The sequence below is a fragment of the Ylistrum balloti genome, unplaced genomic scaffold (assembly GCF_031769215.1).
Source record: "Ylistrum balloti isolate Yb309-2 unplaced genomic scaffold, AGI_CSIRO_Ybal_v1 Utg370552, whole genome shotgun sequence".
In the NCBI taxonomy this organism is placed as follows: Eukaryota; Metazoa; Mollusca; class Bivalvia; order Pectinida; family Pectinidae; genus Ylistrum; species Ylistrum balloti.
The window spans coordinates 211,229-231,352 of NW_026782348.1; the positions used below are offsets into that span (position 1 = coordinate 211,229).

The 20,124-nt window shown below is 36.4% G+C and overlaps 1 protein-coding gene across 1 annotated transcript in view; it reads left to right on the forward strand.

The window, feature by feature from the left end:
* Positions 1–20,124, forward strand: part of LOC132556145 (uncharacterized protein DDB_G0287625-like) — a 40,720-nt gene continuing 20,596 nt past the window's right edge. The window contains exons 1-4 of the mRNA XM_060220534.1: positions 1–131; positions 5,982–6,059; positions 11,806–11,913; positions 18,439–18,540. Of these exons, the coding sequence (XP_060076517.1) occupies positions 1–131; positions 5,982–6,059; positions 11,806–11,913; positions 18,439–18,540 (419 nt within the window). The remainder of the gene's footprint in view (positions 132–5,981; positions 6,060–11,805; positions 11,914–18,438; positions 18,541–20,124) is intronic.

The following is a 20,124-nucleotide window of genomic DNA, read 5'->3' on the forward strand; positions in this document are numbered from 1 at the left end:
ATGGCGATACTAGACAGAAGCAGAGGCGGATACAGGGTGTTCGTCGGGGATTTGGGTAGCCGAGTCGGAAAGCATGAATTGGAAAGGGAGTTTGGAGTAATTGGAGATATAACAGATGTTTGGGTCGCAAGGTAAAATATAGGGACATGAATGTTTTATCAGTTAACGAGTTCCGATAAGGTTCACTATCGTGGTAGAGATGTACACTTAGGTAGGACACGTACAACTCATGAAATATTCTCAGTATCTACGGACAGTATTACTGTCCCAATATTTTAATAGAAAAAAAGCCACTTGTTTCATCTTCTATGTTTTCTGTTCACTTTTCAGTGTTTGTGTAAAACTATGTAAGCAGAAGCTAACCAGTCAGTGACAAGTTAGCATACCTGGTTTATGCGAAACATAATGGACACTTATGCACAGAAACATACGTGCCAGTTTTTTTATATGAAACTATGAAGGAAATGCTTTAGAGATTATTGTAGCTGACAGCATGAAATAGTGAAGGGCAGAGCGACCTATCCATAAATCTTTTATGTGGATAAATATGCACATAAAAACGTTGTCTTCTCGCCCAATCATTCAGAGTTTTAAATGTACATGTATTGGAATTGAATAATTTGGCAATAAAGTATATTGTATATCCAGAAAAGAATCAATGGTTCAACGTCTTTCTCATTCGGCTGTGTGAACACGGTCTGCCTGTCAAGTAATGTACAGGTATATTTGATTGAATCTATTGAATATTCCAAGTAGGAAATATTAACAAATTAATAAAGTTGGTTTAGGTGAATGTTCTAGGAATCTCCCCAACCCATTTCACTCCCTTCATTTTTGATATATGTAGTAGACCACTTTTGATGCTGGTACATATTTAACCTTATTCCATGAATTAACATATCAAGTTATATCTCAAACACGAAGATTTTCATAATCTTCATTACTATGCTTTTCGTGATGATGTTAATGAAGTATGGACAATTAAGGTGTAGAGTTTATATTATAATCTAGACATATACATAAAAATACTGAAAGTTAATGGAAGGGCAAACTTTTCTCTGTTACTGTGAGTTTTATGAGGGCAAACTTTTCTCTATTACTGTGAGTTTTATCAGGGCAACCTTTTCTCTATTACTGTGAGTTTTACCAGGGCAAACTTTTCTCTGTTACTGTGAGTCTTATTAGGGCAAACTTTTCTCTATTACTGTGAGTTGTATTAGGGCAAACTTTTCTCTATTACTGTGAGTATCAGAACAAACTTTTCTTTAGTACTGTGAGTTTTATCAGGGCAAACTTTTCTCTATTACTGTGAGTTTTATCAGGGCAAACTTTTCTCTATTACTGTGAGTTTTACCAGGGCAAACTTTTCTCTATTACTGTGAGTTTTACCAGGGCAAACTTTTCTCTGTTACTGTGAGTTGTATTAGGGCAAACTTTTCTCTATTACTGTGAGTTGTATTAGGGCAAACTTTTCTCTATTACTGTGAGTCTTATTAGGGCAAACTTTTCTCTATTACTGTGAGTTGTATTAGGGCAAACTTTTCTCTATTACTGTGAGTCTTATTAGGGCAAACTTTTCTCTATTACTGTGAGTATCAGAACAAACTTTTCTTTAGTACCGCGAGTTTTATTGGGGCAAACTTTTCTCTATTACTGTGAGTATCAGAACAAACTTTTCTTTAGTACCGCGAGTTTTATTGGGGCAAACTTTTCTCTATTACTGTGAGTTTTATCAGGGCAAACTTTTCTCTATTACTGTGAGTTTTATCAGGGCAATTCTCTTCTCAGTTACTGTGAGTTTTATCAGGGTAATCTTGTCTTTATTACTGGTAGTTTTTTAGGAAAATAAATAATTTTTTATGCTCTCTGAAAATTTTCATTGGATCATATATTTGCTGCTTAGTCCATACTTCCTTTTGTGTTCTGAGCCCACAATTAAGCGTGACATTTGTAATACTTAGATGATGTGCAGTGTACCAATGTTTGATTCCTTAATGAGAGAGTTATTTCCCTTTGTTTTAATTTTTGTATCCAGAGCTTTCATCATAAGTAGGACAATCAACTTTGCTGTATACACTGGTAATACTAACAAATCTAGGCCCAAAAACTTATAAACAGAATTATAGCAATTTGTTAAAATTTTGTGTCCAATAAAATTGTTTTGGATAGCTTTCATCACTTTTTTGTTTAAGTTTAAATACAGTTTCTGAAATATTGCAATATTCTGACAGCAGTTAAAAGAATTATAAAATGCAGTGTCACCATAGAAAATGTTTAGGTTTATACACACATGAGATCATGGAAAAAAGACAGATGATAGAGCCAAATTTGTGTTGCTATTTATTTACCTTTATAGATCAGTCTCTACAGTTTGTTGGCTTTACAGTATATATTCCTTAAGTATATTCAAAGGCCCTTATTTACATTACAACAGTTGCTAGGTGCGTCATATATGTGGGTGTTCATTGAAACGGCATCTTGTGAAATACACTTAATACTGTATTGGGTTAGCGGAAAAAATATCAAGTTTTTAAAAATCGTGATCAGGAAACCCTTTGAGTCGGTTCTGGATCAGTGAATCTACGTGTGTTAAGTCATGTCAGTATTACAAATATTACAACTTAACTGTTTGGTTAGGTGGAAGAAAATACAAAAAGGTGGAGTGATCCAATGTCTAAATGGTATAACTGGTTGGTATGTGTATTAGTAGAGAAACTCAAGGTGGATACAGAGGTATTGTGATAAAGCTCCATAGACGATAGGTTTTATTTGGTTTTGATGACGGATGGCCTAGTCTACATAAACAAATCTAAACAACTATGGAATCCTTGTCGTTGATGCTCCATCCTTATTCTACTTATTTGGTTAGGTATTAAAAGGTTTTTTTAACAATATGTGATTTAAAATAAATATTGAATCTGCTTCTCTCTGATATAACTACATTGAATATCTTCTTTATTGGACCCTAATTTTCAAATTCAGAATTAAAACGAGTTGTTTTTGATGAATTAGCTGTTGATGCTAGGTGCTATGGTGCGTTTTCTACAACAATCCTGTGTATGAGTGATTAGTCAGGTTTCACTATTCCATTAGTAGACAGACCAATGATAGGATCTTGTGTGTGATCTTGTTTACATTACAAATCAATTTGGTTGTTTCTCTCATTAAATCATTTAAAGGCCTGAAAGTACGGACAAATGTCCTCGGGGGTTTCCAGCGAAGACTGTAGTTAAGTCTGACCCGCAGCTGTTTTCTTCTGTATAGCTGGTAGATATCTATTATATCACTTAACAATAGACAGTTTTAATTCGACATTTATCATAAAGCAACCCGATGTTTATAATGCATGTAATTGAACAAGACATTCCTCTTTTGAAGTTTGCATAATGCTATATCTTTTGTTGCAAATTTTGATCACACTATTAAAAATGAAATGTGGGGGAAGTTATTATGTCATAGTGGTTAACAAAATACTTAAAAAATAATTTAAACCACCAATATCAATCACAACTTACACATTACCATGTTAAAACCTGCACCTGTATATGTAGAAATGTTTATGTACTTTTACAGTGGGATTCCATGGACAACATTTTCTAACAAAATATTTTATCTCTGTTACCTTGCACCTCCTTCACTGCTATTCCAATAAATTTTCTCCTCTGTACACCCTCTATCTAACTCCTCCTGTACTTCTAGTCCAGTCAAGTTTCTCCTCTGTACACCCCCTATCTAACTCCACCTGTACTGCTAGTCCAGTCAAGTTTCTCCTCTGTACACCCTCTATCTAACTCCTCCTGTACTGCTAGTCCAGTAAAGTTTCTCCTCTGTACACCCCCTATCTAACTCCACCTGTACTGCTAGTCCAGTTAAGTTTCTCCTCTGTACACCCCCTATCTAACTCCTCCTGTACTGCTAGTCCAGTAAAGTTTCTCCTCTGTACACCCCCTATCTAACTCCACCTGTACTGCTAGTCCAGTTAAGTTTCTCCTCTGTACACCCTACTGCTATCTAACTCCTCCTGTTCTGCTAGTCCAGTAAAGTTTCTCCTCTGTACACCCCCTATCTAACTCCTCCTGTACTGCTAGTCCAGTAAAGTTTCTCCTCTGTACACCCCCTATCTAACTCCTCCTGTTCTGCTAGTCCAGTTAAGTTTCTCCTCTGTACACCCCCTATCTAACTCCTCCTGTACTGCTAGTCCAGTAAAGTTTCTCCTCTGTACACCCCCTATCTAACTCCACCTGTACTTCTAGTCCAGTAAAGTTTCTCCTCTGGTACACCTCCTATCTAACTCCTCCTGTACTTCTAGTCCAGTAAAGTTTCTCCACTGTACACCCCCTATCTAACTCCTCCTGTACTTCTAGTCCAGTAAAGTTTCTCCACTGTACACCCCCTATCTAACTCCTCCTGTTCTGCTAGTCCAGTAAAGTTTCTCCTCTGTACACCCCCTATCTAACTCCTCCTGTTCTGCTAGTCCAGTTAAGTTTCTCCTCTGTACACCCCCTATCTAACTCCTCCTGTTCTGCTAGTCCAGTTAAGTTTCTCCTCTGTACACCCCCTATCTAACTCCTCCTGTACTGCTAGTCCAGTAAAGTTTCTCCTCTGTACACCCCCTATCTAACTCCTCCTGTACTGCTAGTCCAGTAAAGTTTCTCCACTGTACACCCCCTATCTAACTCCTCCTGTACTGCTAGTCCAGTTAAGTTTCTCCTCTGTACACCCCCTATCTAACTACTCCTGTACTGCTTTTCAAACTGAGTACCCTCTCCCAGCTTCTGTTGCTTTATCCCTACTAGAAATACATGCAACACACCTACCCTATAAATGAGTGGGACACTACTTTTGACTATTAGTTTTATACTGTATTACCACTGTCAGACATTAGATACCCAATTTTTATGTTCCTCGAAGAGAGAGCATTTAGTTGCCACTTTGTCCGTCTGTCTGTCAGCCTATTTGTCCATCCATCCATCATAATTTTGTCTCAACAAGTAAAAGTACAGTGCAGCAGAACCATTACTCTCGTTTGCATAATTGAGGCATTATTAGGACCCTGCAGCAAGATGCCAATGCCATATAGTAATCAGCTTGTCTGTCTTGTCTGTCAGTTTGTCCATCCACCTGTCTATTTTTGTGTCGCCTACCATAAGTGACATATAAATTGAGGTCCCTTTTGTGAATCAACCTCTGACTTCATACAGTGCTTCCTTATCAGAAGTGCTTCTTTGTGATGGCTTTAGAGGTTCAAAGGTCAGAGGTCAAGGACAGTGTTACCTTATTTAGGAGATTGATTTTCTTGCAATAACTTGAGTTTTTGTCTTTGGACAATTATTCTCAAACTTCATTCAGTGCATCTTTACCACAGGGGCTTACTTTGGATTGCTTTTCAGACTGGCAGGGCAAAGGTCAAGATCGCTGTAAAAAGAAAGTTGGTTTGATGTAATTACTGGAGTTTTCTTTGGACAATTAGACAAACTTTACACAATGCTTCATAACCACTGTTACGGGGGAAGGGGGGTCTCATACCCCATCTCTGATGGCCCTTGTTATTTCTCAATAGTATAAATTTATATGGTGTTAACACACACCAATATTGTGAAAATAGTAAGTGGGATAGAAGGTCATGTTAGGTCTTGCTGTAAAAAGAAATTTGAGAATATAGTACTGGGAAACCCACATTCAAATCATTACAATGATAGGTAAAGACATTCACACGCTCAAGCATGAAAATATAATTAGTTAAAAAATGTGTTTTGATTTGTTGAAACGTCTGTTTAAAAGAAACCAAAAAAATTCGGCAAATGTAATGTTCTGACTTAAAATATTATCAAAATAAGAAGGGAAGGTGATCACATGTATTGGCTGTCCACAGGATATCTGATGGGAGACAGAGTCATTGCTGTGCTTGGTAGAGTTCACAGTTATTTCTATAATTAAGATACTTGCCTGTCCGATTTATGACACAGTATCTTTTGTTGCAGGAATCCGCCAGGCTTTGCTTTCCTTGTGTATAAGTATTCTGATGATGCAGAGCGAGCAGTGCGGAAGCTCCATGGAAGGTTTGTATCTATTTAGACAAAATTAGGAAATTGAAGGTTAAACATTGATGAGCCAATCAGGGTTCATAATGAACAGGACACATCTGTTTTTGATTGGCTGTTAATAATAACACTGTTTGTTGGTACTGACTACATAACTAATCAGTCAATGAAAATCAATATAATCACTGTGAAGATTTTATAAATTTTTGTTTTTCCTTTAAATTTACATGCAATAAATTTTTATGGGAGAAAAATTAAATGTATATCTGGTGGGTAAAAAGATGATCGAAAAATTATCGCTACAGCGGAATCACTGATGTGTAACAGCTGAATCACTGCTGTGTAACAGCTGAATCACTGATGTGTAACAGCTGAATCACTGATGTGTAACGGCTGAATCACTGATGTGTAACAACTGAATCACTGATGTGTAACAGCTGAATCACTGCTGTGTAACAACTGAATCACTGATGTGTAACGGCTGAATCACTGATGTGTAACGGCTGAATCACTGATGTGTAACAACTGAATCACTAATGTGTAACAGCTGAATCACTGATGTGTAACAGCTGACTCACTGATATGTAACAGCTGAATCACTGATGTGTAACAGCTGAATCACTGATGTGTAATAACTGAATCACTGATGTGTAACGGCTGAATCACTGATGTGTAACAACTGAATCACTGATGTGTAACAGCTGAATCACTGCTGTGTAACAACTGAATCACTGATGTGTAACGGCTGAATCACTGATGTGTAACGGCTGAATCACTGATGTGTAACAACTGAATCACTAATGTGTAACAGCTGAATCACTGATGTGTAACAGCTGACTCACTGATATGTAACAGCTGAATCACTGATGTGTAACAGCTGAATCACTGATGTGTAATAACTGAATCACTGATGTGTAACGGCTGAATCACTGATGTGTAACAACTGAATCACTGATGTGTAACAGCTGAATCACTGATGTGTAACGGCTGAATCGCTGATGTGTAACAACTGAATCACTGATGTGTAACAGCTGAATCACTGATGTGTAACGGCTGAATCACTGATGTGTAACAACTGAATCACTGATGTGTAACGGCTGAATCACTGATGTGTAACAACTGAATCACTGATGTGTAACGGCTGAATCACTGATGTGTAACAACTGAATCACTGATGTGTAACAGCTGAATCACTGATGTGTAACAACTGAATCACTGATGTGTAACAGCTGAATCACTGATGTGTAACAGCTGAATCACTGATGTCTAATAACTGAATCACTGATGTGTTACAGCTGAATCACTGATGTGTAACGGCTGAATCACTGATGTGTAACAACTGAATCACTGATGTGTAACAGCTGAATCACTGATGTGTAACGGCTGAATCACTGATGTGTAACAACTGAATCACTGATGTGTAACAGCTGAATCACTGATGTGTAACGGCTAAATCACTGATGTGTAACAACTGAATCACTGATGTGTAACGGCTGAATCACTGATGTGTAACAACTGAATCACTGATGTGTAACGGCTGAATCACTGATGTGTAACAACTGAATCACTGATGTGTAACGGCTGAATCACTGATGTGTAACGGCTGAATCACTGATGTGTAACAACTGAATCACTGATGTGTAACGGCTGAATCACTGATGTGTAACAGCTGAATCACTGATGTGTAACAGCTGAATCACAGATTATACACAACTATTGAAGCTAATTTTTACTAGAACTGGTACTTTTATCTGGTATTTAAAATGTTTACATTCACTGTGTACAGTCAGGCAACACTTGGGTATCTGACAACATCTGTCGTGTTTGTACTAGGGACTTATGATCTTGTGTTGAAGTGTCCCTAAACTAAATGTTTAAGTCATTGTAAGAGCAATTTCAAAATCTCCTCAGATCTGGTGTACACTAATAGCGTGAGAGAATCGGATTGTCAGTTGATCAGTATGACCCGTATGATCAGGCCAGGTTAGACAGACTCAGTACAGAATTTGATACACTAAAAGTAAAAATTTCTTGTTTCAAAATGTAATTGATTTTGTTGAGTATAATGTCACACTGCTGACTGATTGTCACGTCAATAAACGCCATGCTTGATTTCTCAATCAGATCAATATATGTTAAGACTAAGTCTGTTTGACTCTCATTGTTTATAAAATATGTATACATTGTCACAAAAACATATTGATCTAGTAGTAATCAATATTAGGATCGAGGATCAAGGTAAACTTGTGTGATATTGGTTTTATACAAAATGTAGTCCTGGGTATGAAGTGGTATACCAAAACTAAATTTTTTATGACTGCTGTAAGAAAGCAGATAAGGAAGTAGGGCGGTCAAGACATGCTACTGTCTCCCTTTGTGACTTTTCATAATGAACTAGATCTTGTTCTATCTCAATTGAGATGAAAACACTATTGAAAGTTCTATTTTTGATGATGATATGTTTTTATCATTCCCTGTAATTACATATTGTCATTATTGTAATATTTATTGACCCACAAAGATTTGTAAGAATCATAAAAGATGAAGTCTCAGCAGTTCAGCCAAACAATATCAGCATTATATATCTATAAGGTTTTTAATAAGCATTTCTTTTTTTCATTTCTTTTTAATTTTAAGTTTTATTTGGTTAATTGTAATAATTTTCAAATTTTAAAACTGCAGAAAGAGAAGTGCTCTGTCTGCTGGTGATAAGCCTCATGAACCTTAATCTTGTCATCTTCAACCCTGAATGACCACAGAGAGTTATGTGGATCAGTGGCATACATATCTACACTGAACGATATTATAACATTAATATTTTCCTTAAATACATCCATAGATATAAACCCAACCTTGCTCACCAGTTACATCAAATCAGTTTACAAGTAAAAAATAGGATAATATTTACAAGTGTCACCAGTTAAATGTGTTTTTATGTTTCAAGTTCCTTGTAAAGGTGCGGCTTCATCAGGGCCAATCAATGTACAGGACACATCAAGGAATTAAATGTGCCTTCTGTTTTATTCTAGAATTTGATCTGTCACTATGTCTATTTTCTGATTAGCAATATCCTGTAAGCTGTAAATATATTTGACAGTAAATTTAGTGAATAAAGTCCTAAATGAATATTCTGATGTGAACTTTGATGGTCGGGTTAAAAACATCAGCGTTCCACATAAGCAGTAGTATAATTGTATATTTGATGTTACTTATCAAGCCCCGAATTTACTGGTGGTAAGTAATATGTTATTAATTTTTGTGCAGTATATTTCTTGATCCGAGATTCACAGTGTAATTTTCTTTCATTCAAATGGTGAGTCATTTATCAAAAGTAGACCTATATATTGACCTTTTCTCTGCTGCAAAGTTTACCCATGCTTCATCACCCACCTGACTAGTTAGTAGAATAGCTTATGGTATTCTTGATTGATAATATCACTATCAGTGAGTGGATGTTGTGGGTGTATGTGGTGACTTCTTTCTGTACAAAAAACGTTGAGGTATTCAGTGACTTGATTCTGTACAGAATAAGTTGGGGTTGTATTTGGTGACTTTTAGTTATATACCTTCCTTTTAGGAAAGTTAGAAGTTAATTCAGGCGAGAACAATCAATCATAGCGCACCAGCAATTTGTACATTTACAGTTACACATTTGTATTATACATGAAAAAATATGACAATAATATTCATTTAATGTGAGTAGATTGTGGAAGGATAACTACCTCAGGTACATATATCCCTTATTATTATTCAAACTCTGTTTTTGAATTTATCATCTTGGAATCAAATTGCTACATAATGTAAGTACAAAAAAAAGTTAGACAGTAAAATGTTAATCTTCTTTTCAAATGAGAATACATTAACAAGATACATGTAATTTGTCATATGGTGATATGTTTTATAACCAAATACATTATCATGAATGATGACGACAGTGTTGTCCATAGTTACCATGATACATGATGACTGTTTTGTCCAAAGTTACCATTATACATGATGACAGTGTTGTCCATAGTTAACATGATACATGATGACAGTGTTGTCCATAGCTACCATGATACATGATGAGAGTGTTGTCCATAGTTACCATTATACATAATGGCAGTGTTGTCCATAGTTACCATTATACATAATGGCAGTGTTGTCCATAGTTACCATGATACATGATGACAGTGTTGTCCATAGTTACCATAATACATGATGACAGTGTTGTCCATAGTTACCATGATACATGATGACAGTGTTGTCCATAGTTACCATGATACATGATGACAGTGTTGTCCATAGTTACCATTATATATGATGACAGTGTTGTCCATAGTTACCATGATACATGATGACAGTGTTGTCCATAGTTATCATGATACATGAAGACAGTGTTGTCCATAGTTACCATGATACATGATGACAGTGTTGTCCATAGTTACCATGATACATGATGACAGTGTTGTCCATAGTTACCATGATGACAGTGTTGTCCATTGTTACCATGATACATGATGACAGTGTTGTCCATAGTTACCATGATACATGATGACAGTTTTGTCCATAGTTACCATGATACATGATGACAGTGTTGTCCATAGTTACCATGATACATGATGACAGTGTTGTCCACAGTTACCATGATACATGATGACAGTGTTGTCCATAGTTACCATGATGACAGTGTTGTCCATTGTTACCATGATACATGATGACAGTGTTGTCCATAGACATGATACATGATGACAGTGTTGTCCATAGTTACAATTATACATGATGACAGTTTTGTCCATAGTTACTATTATACATGATGACAGTGTTGTCCATAGTTATCATGATACATGAAGACAGTGTTGTCCATAGTTACCATGATACATGATGACAGTGTTGTCCTTAGTTACCATTATACATGATGACAGTGTTGTCCATAGTTACCATGATACATGATGACAGTGTTGTCCATAGTTACCATGATACATGATGACAGTGTTGTCCATAGTTACCATTATACATGATGACAGTGTTGTCCATAGTTACCATTATACATGATGACAGTGTTGTCCATAGTTACCATTACTGAATTATTTAAGAACTACAAATTTATCAAGTAAAAACACCATGACAGATATACATGTGGGATGAAGATCAGGGGAAAGATGAACCCCATTTAAATGCAAATTTAAGAAAGATTTTATGGCAATATAATTTCTTGTTCATCTAGAAACTGGAACAGATAGGCCCACACATGTACATACTGCATAAAGTGTGTTTAACAGTTAAAGAAGTTAAACAGAACCTGAGATTCTTTATAAAGTGGGTTTTGTATAAAAGCAGCTGTTTGCTTGTTAAGAAGTTCTGTGCATATTCAAAACATATAATTTAAAATGAATAAAAAAGGATTCGAGGAATCATTTTACCAGAACATTCATCAGTCTGATTTTTATTACTAGGGCTATTTGAGACTTTGTCCATTTTTCTTTCTGAAAATCAAGCACCTTTACTTGAAAACAGAGTGTCAAGGACAAGCATGATATATATATATATATACATCAATATATTCATCATTTGTAATATACAGTGACACCTTAACAAACAATCGAAGCAATACAAGCCCTCTTAGTTTCTTGGTTGTTTATTTTATTTTCGTATTTTTTATTTAAATGTGTACTAATGCCTGCGATGTCAAAGAGCAGATTTCAACGAGAATTTTGTAATGAGTAGAGTGAGGAATAGGGTCTGATTGTCCTAACTCCTCATAAAGTGCATTGAATGTTGACAGGTTAGTGTGTGGTCGGAGGGTACGAGTTGAGCACGCTATTCCGTATGGGGAGAGAGCAGCAGCTAAAGCTATGCGTAGTAGCAGATACACCACTGACTACAAATATAGGTAAGTACGCTACTGTGATCAGCCAAAAATCATGTCCTTCAACATTACCTTGTTCCCAGTCATGATACCCTGTCTGTGACATCACTGTCTACCAACCTCAATATTCTGTCTGTGACATCACTTTTTCCCAACCTCAATATTCTGTCTGTGACATCACTTTTTCCCAACCTCAATATTCTGTCTGTGACATCACTTTTTCCCAACCTCAATATTCTGTCTGTGACATCACTTTTTCCCAACCTCAGTATTCTGTCTGTGACATCACTTTTTCCAAACCTCAGTATTCTGTCTGTGACATCACTTTTTCCCAACCTCAACATCCTATCTGACATCACTGTTACCAACCTCAACATCCTATCTGTGATATGACTTTCTCCCAACCTGGATACCCTGTCTGTTACATCACATTCTCCCAACCTGGATACCCTGTCTGTTACATCACTTTCTCTCAACCTGGATACCCTGTCTGTTACATCACTTTCTCTCAACCTGGATACCCTGTCTGTTACATCACATTCTCCCAACCTGGATACCCTGTCTGTTACATCACTTTCTCTCAACCTCAATACACTGTCTGTGACATCACTGTCTACCAACCTCAACATCCTGTCTGTGACATCACTGTCTACCAACCTCAACATCCTGTATGTGACATCACTGTCTACCAACCTCAACATCCTGTATGTGACATCACTGTCTACCAACCTCAACATCCTGTCTGTAACATCACTGTCTACCAACCTCAACATCCTGTCTGTGACATCACTTTTTCCCAACCTCAACATCCTATCTGTGACAACACTGTTACCAACCTCAACATCCTATCTGTGACATCACTTTCTCCCAACCTGGATACCCTGTCTGTTACATCACTTTCTCTCAACCTCAATACACTGTCTGTGACATCACTGTCTACCAACCTCAACATCCTGTCTGTGACATCACTGTCTACCAACCTCAACATCCTGTCTGTGACATCACTGTCTACCAACCTCAACATCCTGTCTGTGACATCACTGTCTACCAACCTCAACATCCTGTCTGTGACATCACTGGCTACCAACCTCAACATCCTGTCTGTGACATCACTTTATCCCAATCTCAACATCCTATCTGTACCATCACTTTCTCCCAACCTTGATATCCTGTCTTTAACATAACTCTCTCCCAACCTTGATATCCTGTCTTTAACATAACCCTCTCCCAACCTTGATATCCTGGCAGTGCAATTACTGTCTCAAGACCTTTGGCATCACTGTCTCCTAACTATCCTGTATCCAGTCTGTTATATAGCTGATTTCCTACTTTGATACCCTGTGTGTGACATTACTTTCTCTGAACCCTGATACCCTGTGTGTGACATTACTATCTCTAAACCTTGGTATCCTGTGTGTGACATTACTATCTCTAAATCTTGATACCCTGTGTGTGACATTACAGTCTCTAAACCTTGATACCCTGTGTGTGACATTGCTATCTCTTAACCCTGATACCTGTGTGTGACATTACTATCTCTAAACCTTGATACCCTGTGTGCGACATTGCTATCTCTTAACCCACCTGTGTGTGACATTACTATCTCTAAACCTTGATACCCTGTGTGTGACATTGCTATCTCTAAACCCTGAAACCCTGTGTGACATTACTATCTCTAAACCTTGATACCCTATGTGTGACATTGCTATCTCTAAACCCTGAACCCTGTGTGTAACATTGCTGTCTCTAAACCTTGATACCCTGTGTGTGGCATTACTATCTCTAAATCTTGATATCATGTGTGTGACATTGCTGTCTCTAAACCTTGATACCCTGTGCGACATTACTATCTCTAAACCTTGATACCCTGTGTGTGACATTACTATCTCTAAACCTTGATACCATGTGTGTGACATTACTATCTCTAAACCTTGATACCCTGTGTGTGACTTACTATCTCTAAACCTTGATACCCTGTTTGTGACATTGCTGTCTCTCAACCTTGATACACTGTGTGTGACATTACTATCTCTAAACCTTGATACCCTATGTGCGACATTACTATCTCTAAACCTTGATACCATGTGTGTTACATTACTATCTCTAAACCTTGATACCCTGTTTGTGACATTGCTGTCTCTCAACCTTGATACCCTGTGTGTGACATTACTATCTCTAAACCTTGATACCATGTGTGTTACATTACTATCTCTAAACCTTGATACCCTATGTGCGACATTACTATCTCTAAACCTTGATACCTTGTGTGTTACATTACTATCTCTAAACCTTGATACCCTGTGTGTGACATTGCTGTCTCCCAATATTGATTTCCTGTCTTTGACATCACTGTCTCCTGAACTTGATGTATTGTATTTGTTTTTTTGAGTTTTAAGGTCAGATTTAAAAATCAACAGCTACTTTGTATGTATTTATTGGGACATATTCTGTTCATGGAATAAAATATCAATAAAGAAAAGGACTTATGTCCTCAATGTTAGCCTTGGGTTAGTAAACACGTCCAGATAAACTTCCAATTAACTACAGTGTTTTGTAAAATTCTTGTGAAACAAAGAAATCAGATGATATAAGATGAATGTTTTGTTTCAACATCTATGTGTGATGTCATGTTTTGTTTCAACATCTATGTGTGATGTCATGTTTTGTTTCAACATCTATGTGTGATGTCATGTTTTGTTTCAACATCTATGTGTGATGTCAGGTTTTGTTTCAACATCTATGTGTGATGTCATGTTTTGTTTCAACATCTATGTGTGATGTCATGTTTTGTTTCAACATCTATGTGTGATGTCATGTTTTATTTCAACATCTATGTGTGATGTCATGTTTTGTTTCAACATCTATGTGTGATGTCATGTTTTGTTTCAACATCTATGTGTGATGTCATGTTTTGTTTCAACATCTATGTGTGATGTCATGTTTTGTTTCAACATCTATGTGTGATGTCATGTTTTGTTTCAACATCTATGTGTGATGTCATGTTTTGTTTCAACATCTATGTGTGATGTCATGTTTTGTTTCAACATCTATGTGTGATGTCATGTTTTGTTTCAACATCTATGTGTGATGTCATGTTTTGTTTCAACATCTATGTGTGATGTCATGTTTTGTTTCAACATCTATGTGTGATGTCATGTTTTGTTTCAACATCTATGTGTGATGTCAGGTTTTGTTTCAACATCTATGTGTGATGTCATGTTTTATTTCAACATCTATATGTGGATGTCAGGTTTTGTTTCAACATCTATGTGTGATGTCATGTTTTGTTTCAACATCTATGTGTGATGTCAGGTTTTGTTTCAACATCTATGTGTGATGTCAGGTTTTGTTTCAACATCTATGTGTGATGTCAGGTTTTGTTTCAACATCTATGTGTGATGTCATGTTTTATTTCAACATCTATGTGTGATGTCATGTTTTATTTCAACATCTATGTGTGTGTGATGTGTGATGTCATGTTTTGTTTCAACATCTATGTGTGATGTCAGGTTTTGTTTCAACATCTATGTGTGATGTCATGTTTTATTTCAACATCTATGTGTGATGTCAGGTTTTGTTTCAACATCTATGTGTGATGTCATGTTTTATTTCAACATCTATGTGTGATGTCATGTTTTATTTCAACATCTATGTGTGATGTCAGGTTTTGTTTCAACATCTATGTGTGATGTCATGTTTTATTTCAACATCTATGTGTGATGTCAGGTTTTGTTTCAACATCTATGTGTGATGTCAGGTTTTGTTTCAACATCTATGTGTGATGTCATGTTTTGTTTCAACATCTATGTGTGATGTCATGTTTTGTTTCAACATCTATGTGTGATGTCATGTTTTGTTTCAACATCTATGTGTGTGTGTTTTATTTCAACATGTATGTGTTTTGTTTTATTTCAACATCTATGTGTGATGTCAGGTTTTATTTCAACATCTATATGTGATGTCATGTTTTATTTCAACATCTATGTGTGATGTCATGTTTTATTTCAACATCTATGTGTGATGTCATGTTTTATTTCAACATCTATGTGTGATGTCAGGTTTTGTTTCAACATCTATGTGTGGATGTCAGGTTTTGTTTCAACATCTATGTGTGATGTCAGGTTTTGTTTCAACATCTATGTGTGATGTCATGTTTTGTTTCAACATCTATGTGTGATGTCATGTTTTGTTTCAACATCTATGTGTGATGTCATGTTTTGTTTCAACATCTATGTGTGATGTCATGTTTTGTTTCAACATCTATGTGTGATGTCATGTTTTGTTTCAACATCTATGTGTGATGTCATGTTTTGTTTCAACATCTATGTGTGATGTCATGTTTTGTTTCAACATCCATGTGTGATGTCATGTTTTGTTTCAACATCTATGTGTGATGTCATGTTATGTTTCAACATCTATGTGTGATGTCATGTTATGTTTCAACATCTATGTGTGATGTCATGTTATGTTTCAACATCTATGTGTGATGTCATGTTTTGTTTCAACATCTATGTGTGATGTCATGTTTTGTTTCAACATCTATGTGTGATGTCATGTTTTGTTTCAACATCTATGTGTGATGTCATGTTATGTTTCAACATCTATGTGTGATGTCATGTTTTATTTCAACATCTATGTGTGATGTCATGTTTTGTTTGGGATCAAGAATGTGAACATAGCGTCCCTGTCTTACTGATCTCTCATCCAAACCTAGTCTGTCACTATATGTATGGATAATCATGTTGCCTTTGTGTAATATATCTGTAAGGTATGGTTCCATCAAACAGAGAGTGTATGGATGGGATTTTAATGACATACCGCCTTTATAGTTTGTTTGTTGTATGTCAACAATCCAGTCCTTTCTAACTACAAACTATTTTAGGAGATTGAATGGATGATCAAACTCATTTTACTTGTCTATTGAAAACTAGGTCTAATTGAATGTCCTAAGTCATGACAGGTAGATATCAGAATTTAAATGGCTGCCAGAAATGTGCTGATTTCCACTATGCGTATAAGCAGTCAAAACAATTTTTTTTAAACTTCACCTATGAGGTGCACAAACCGGTAACAATGAACGGAATGATATTTAAGCCTACTAAAAAATATCAGGTTGTGTTTTCCCACAAATTTATCAACACAGGGGTTTCCCTTTTAAGCATGACATGAATAATCCATCAGATGGTTGGCTGTTCAAATTACTCTTCCTTCATCCCTGGTCCATTGTCTGTACTTAAATAATTCATGGTATAGCTATTTCTAGTTAAGAAGTATCTTTTTTGGAACTAACCAGAAAAAACTTGGTTTTTGACACTTGAAGTCTGTTGAAACAGATATATGTATATATATAGTTATAGAAACGGATAGATAGTGCAATATATACTGTTAATGTCAACATTTTTATGATAAATAATGTAGAAGGAGAATTCTAGTAGTGTCATACATTGAACATATTGCCAATATAAGTGTAGAAACAGATACATAGAAAAATCATAGTATATCAATATAATATATAAATAAAGTCTTTTACTTAGCGGGTTTCACTTATCAAAGAGTCCTCCAGATTTATATCTAAATATAGATATACAGTAATGGCTTTCACCCTTCAAACGTCCCTTCAGGTTTTATAACTAACCATTGATGTAGTGAACCATATGTAGTACTTGTAAATAGTTTTATAGTTATAGGTGACCCGTTAATCTTAAATCAACACGCAGTCAAACAAAATGTTACACAATGTCAACAGTAATGGGAGGGAGTGCAGCAATCTGTTACCTATTGTACAACACAGACTTATAAAATAACATCTGTATTTACCTGTAAACATGTGTGTGGTAAAATCCGGTAATCAATTGAATACAATAATCTGTCCTGTCTAGATCCACAAATCAAATACTCACAGGCTCTTTTTGTATAACACACGACTTACTGCTTCATATCTTTCATTTCATTCCGTATAATGAAAATACATCGATCAATTGTCAATTTCAAATTCCAATTTGTGTTATTGTAGATGGAAATGTTTTTATTGAAAACTTAACCATTGTTTAAATATATAGAATTTAACAGGCTAGGGTTTTAAGATAGGTTTATAAATAAATTAGGTACCAATGTTTTATTATTAATGTTTAAGTCTGATATGTACGTGAAGTAGTCCATGAATAAGGGACAATGTATTGATCAATTTCAATTCAATTGAAAAACAATTATCAGTATGTTGGGGTGAGGGGGATGGATGGGATGTGATGATGTTCTAGGAATGATGGTCTTGGTAATATGAATAAGATTTCAACAATTGTATTACAATTTTGGCCTTGAATGTAATGGTCAGGGTTTAGTAAAAATAATTTATCAATTTGGATTTTGAATGTAATGATCAATCAATAATTTGGATCTCCAGTCACATGGTCTCACAGAGGGAATACTTAATTTTGATAAGGAGGGATTTGGGGTTGGGAGATGGGGGTGGTGGGATGGGGTGTGGGGTGGTAATTTATAGTTGGGCATCTACATGTATTGAAATGTTCTTTCTCGTTTGATATATTTCAGGTCACATTCATACTCAAGATCACGCTCAAAATCACATTCCCAGCCACGTTCATCATCAAGGAAACGAAGGCGAAGTTCTCGCTCCCGTTCTAAAGAAAATCGGTATATAAACCTTGATAGAACCTTGTTTCATACTTTCATTATGATATCAAGTCTTCTTGGGTGAAGGATACTTTTTTTAAATGGATTCACTGACAATCTGGGTTCAGAAGGATGACGGGCCATAGGGAAATATATTTAAATCACCTGTGGATGAACAATACAGGCCCTATTGCCCTTTTGTACACTGTCAGAAAATCTACTCTATTCCCTTCTTTTATACATGTTACTGTATTTGTCACTAACTTTTGATACTAGCTGTCCAAGGAGTAACCCCTGACCCCTAACTGTGTCAGTAACCCCTGACCCCTAACTGTGTCAGTAACTCCTAACTTTGTCAGTAGTAACCCCTGACCCCTAACTGTGTCAGTAACTCCTAACTTTGTCAGTAGTAACCCCTGACCCCTAACTGTGTCAGTAACCCCTGACCCCTAACTGTGTCAGTAACTCCTAACTTTGTAACACCTGACCCCTAACTGTGTCAGTAACTCCTGACTGTATCTGTAAGTAACACCTGATCCTTAACTGTGTCAGTAACTCCTGACCCCTAAGTGTGTTAGTAACTCCTGACCCCTAAATGTGTCAGTAACTCCTGACTGAATCTGTAAGTAACACCTGACCCCTAACTGTGTTAGTAACTCCTGACCCCTAACTATGTCAGTAACTCCTGACTGTATCTGTAAGTAACTCCTGACTGAATCTGTAAGTAACACCTGACCCCTAACTGTGTTAGTAACTCCTGACCCCTAACTGTGTCAGTAACTCCTGACTGTATCTGTAAGTAACACCTGACCCCTAACTGTGTTAGTAACTCCTTACCCCTAACTGTGTCAGTAGTAAGCCCTGACCCCTAACTGTGTTAGTAAGTCCTGACTGTATCTGTCAGTAACCCCTGATCCCTAACTGTGTCAGTAACCCCTGACCCCTAACTGTGTTAGTAAGTCCTGACTGTATCTGTCAGTAACCCCTGATCCCGAACTGTGTCAGTAACCCCTGACCCCTAACTGTGTCAGTAACCCCTGACCCCTAACTGTGTTAGTAAGTCCTGACTGTATCTGTCAGTAACCCATGATCCCTAACTGTGTCAGTAACCCCTGACCCCTAACTGTGTCAGTAACACCTGACCTCTAGCTGTGTCAGTAACCCCTGGCTATCAGTAAGATATTCCTGGCTCTAATTCTGTCTGTGACCCCCTGACTCCTGAGTGTTTCATTCTAGTTTAAATTTCTTTAATTATACATCTCGACATTGGATTCTATAGATCAATTTTCTGATTATAATCTGTTTAGATTTTTAAACCTTCAGTTATGACTCACATGATACAATGAAAATTTCTTTCACTATTTAAACCATTCAGTTGGGTCTTGGTACCAGTGTTACTGATTGCTACTTGAATTACCATTTGGGTGTTCAAAGGTCTTTTTATTGGTCCACTCATCAAATAATCAATTTTTTTCCTAACAAGTTTTAGTGTAAAACATAGCCAGGTCTGGTATATATAGTTACATTGACACTTCATGCCTCTATATTTTATTGTGTAAAATTGCATGTGACACATGCATAGCATGTAAAAGCTATGACACCACA